This window comes from Asparagus officinalis, unplaced genomic scaffold (assembly GCF_001876935.1).
Source record: "Asparagus officinalis unplaced genomic scaffold, Aspof.V1 AsparagusV1_Un2890, whole genome shotgun sequence".
NCBI lineage: Eukaryota > Viridiplantae > Streptophyta > Magnoliopsida > Asparagales > Asparagaceae > Asparagus > Asparagus officinalis.
In genome coordinates, this window is record NW_017975149.1 from 145 (window position 1) to 2,297 (window position 2,153).

Genomic DNA, 2,153 nt, shown 5'->3' on the forward strand with positions numbered 1-2,153 from the left:
TATCTGTATTAATATTGGCTTCCCTGTTTCTGTCATGTCGTTGGGGGGTGGAAAGACCAATTTGTTTGATTCTAGTTTTCCTTTCTTTATATTATTAAAACACATGAAAAAAGTAACCCGTCCTCTTAGGGTTGTCTTGTTGAGGGACTTCCAAGTTTTATATTTAAAAAAAACATTTTGAGACTAAATTTGGACTAGTAAATGATGCATAACTGGTGGAGCTTTTCTTTATGCTCACGATCTGAAGTCCATCTTTTTTAGGGAACCCGTGATTTTGCAAAAGAAAAAATGGCCATAAGGGAGCGTGCATTTTCAATTATCGTTAATGTTTTCAAGATGCACGGAGCAGTTGGACTTGATACTCCTGTATTTGAACTTAGAGAGACTCTTATGGGGAAGTATGGGGAAGATTCAAAGTTGATATATGACCTTGCTGACCAGGTATGCTGCTGCTCACTTTTGTCGGAATGTGATGTGTCAATTATTCCGTTTATGATGATGGTTGCTAGCTGGGTGTATTTTTTTGCAAGTATATAATTTGTCTGGAATTATTTTCAGGGTGGTGAGCTTTGTTCTCTGCGATATGACTTGACTGTCCCTTTTGCACGATACCTTGCAATGAACAATATCAGTGCGTTGAAGAGGTACCAAATAGCTAAAGTGTACAGAAGAGATAATCCATCAAAAGGGAGGTTTCGTGAATTCTACCAGTGTGACTTTGATATCGCTGGTCAATATGAAATAATGGAACCTGATTTTGAGGTTATCAAAGTTCTGACTGAACTGCTGAATGACCTCAATATAGGTGATTTTGAGGTACTCTTTGCATCAATTACTGTTCTATTGCCTTTTATGGAACACATGAATACAGCTTTGATAAACAAATAGCTTTCATTTGCACGTTTGTTGATATATTTACTGTCCTGTATAGATGCAGTTGTTTGAACATTCCTGAATTATGCCCTGATTGTTTGCAAAATCCTTTTGTTACTGCAGATAAAGCTGAACCACCGGGCACTGCATAGTAATCTGAGGATGATTGAGTTCATGTAAAAGTGATGTCTTGTTTTCCAGAATTAGATACTGTTATTGTCAGTCCTTCCTCCCAAAAAACACATTTCATCACAACTACTTCCAAAATCTAAGGCATGTTGGTTTTCATACTGCTGCATCTTGTTTAGAATGCGTCAAACACTGTCAAATTTAATCTTTAATTTGTGACACAAGTATTTTTATGTCTTTTGAGATGATTCCTATTTTTTTGTCTGATTAAAAGTTCTGTCAACTTAGGTGGATGAAAAAGGCTTGACTGTTGAAATAGCAGAAAGAATTGGCATGTTTGTAAAGAAAAGAGGTTCGCCACTTGAATTATTATCAGAATTGAGAAGCAAGGATAGTCAGTTGTTGGATAACGCTGGATCTGTTATTGCCTTGAACGAATTGGAGATTTTATTTAAAGCTCTTGAGAAATCAAGATGTATAGACAAAGTTGTGTTTGATCTGAGTCTTGCAAGAGGTCTTGATTATTACACTGGAGTTATATTTGAAGCAGTGTTTAAAGGTTCTACACAGGTAATATATATACTCAAGAGTTTATTCTTCTAATGGTTTTTGACATATATTTGCCAGATGGTTTTGGTAACTGGTTACCTATCATGATGACAATCGTGATATGTCCATATCAAATACATAGCAGATACTTAGATACTACTATATTTTATGAATAAATGACGGAGCTTCTTATTTGTCTTGCAATTAAATATGTTGCATTTATGTAATTTGTCCACTTTCCTAATAAGGACTATGATCATTCACGTAGCTATTGAGATATATTATTACATGACTTGGAAAATATTTCAAATATTTAAGACTAGTATCATTTCTTCTTTCGCACTTGGGTCTTCCCTGAGGGCATGTTCAAATATTTCCTGTGAAATGTTTCATTTATTATTATGTATTTTAAGCTCAAGATGCCTTCGCATTTGTTCAACTGAGTCATATTCTTCAAGTTTTAGTTGCTGATATTTATGGTTAACACTCTTCTCATCTGTATTTAGGTTGGTTCTATAGCAGCTGGCGGGCGTTATGACAATTTAGTGGGGATGTTCAGTGGAAAACAGGTCCCTGCAGTTGGTGTTAGCCTTGGAATTGAG

At 35.4% G+C, this 2,153-nt stretch overlaps 1 protein-coding gene across 1 annotated transcript; it reads left to right on the forward strand.

Moving 5' to 3' along the window:
• Positions 1–261: 261 nt before the first annotated feature.
• On the forward strand, positions 262–2,150 carry LOC109828616 (histidine--tRNA ligase, cytoplasmic-like; the record flags this gene model as incomplete). The annotated part of the gene is made up of 6 exons (XM_020395574.1): positions 262–441; positions 559–816; positions 997–1,024; positions 1,075–1,091; positions 1,291–1,572; positions 2,058–2,150. Coding segments are annotated over 6 exons (858 nt in total), but the record flags the coding sequence as incomplete, so codon positions are not given.
• Positions 2,151–2,153: the final 3 nt, after the last annotated feature.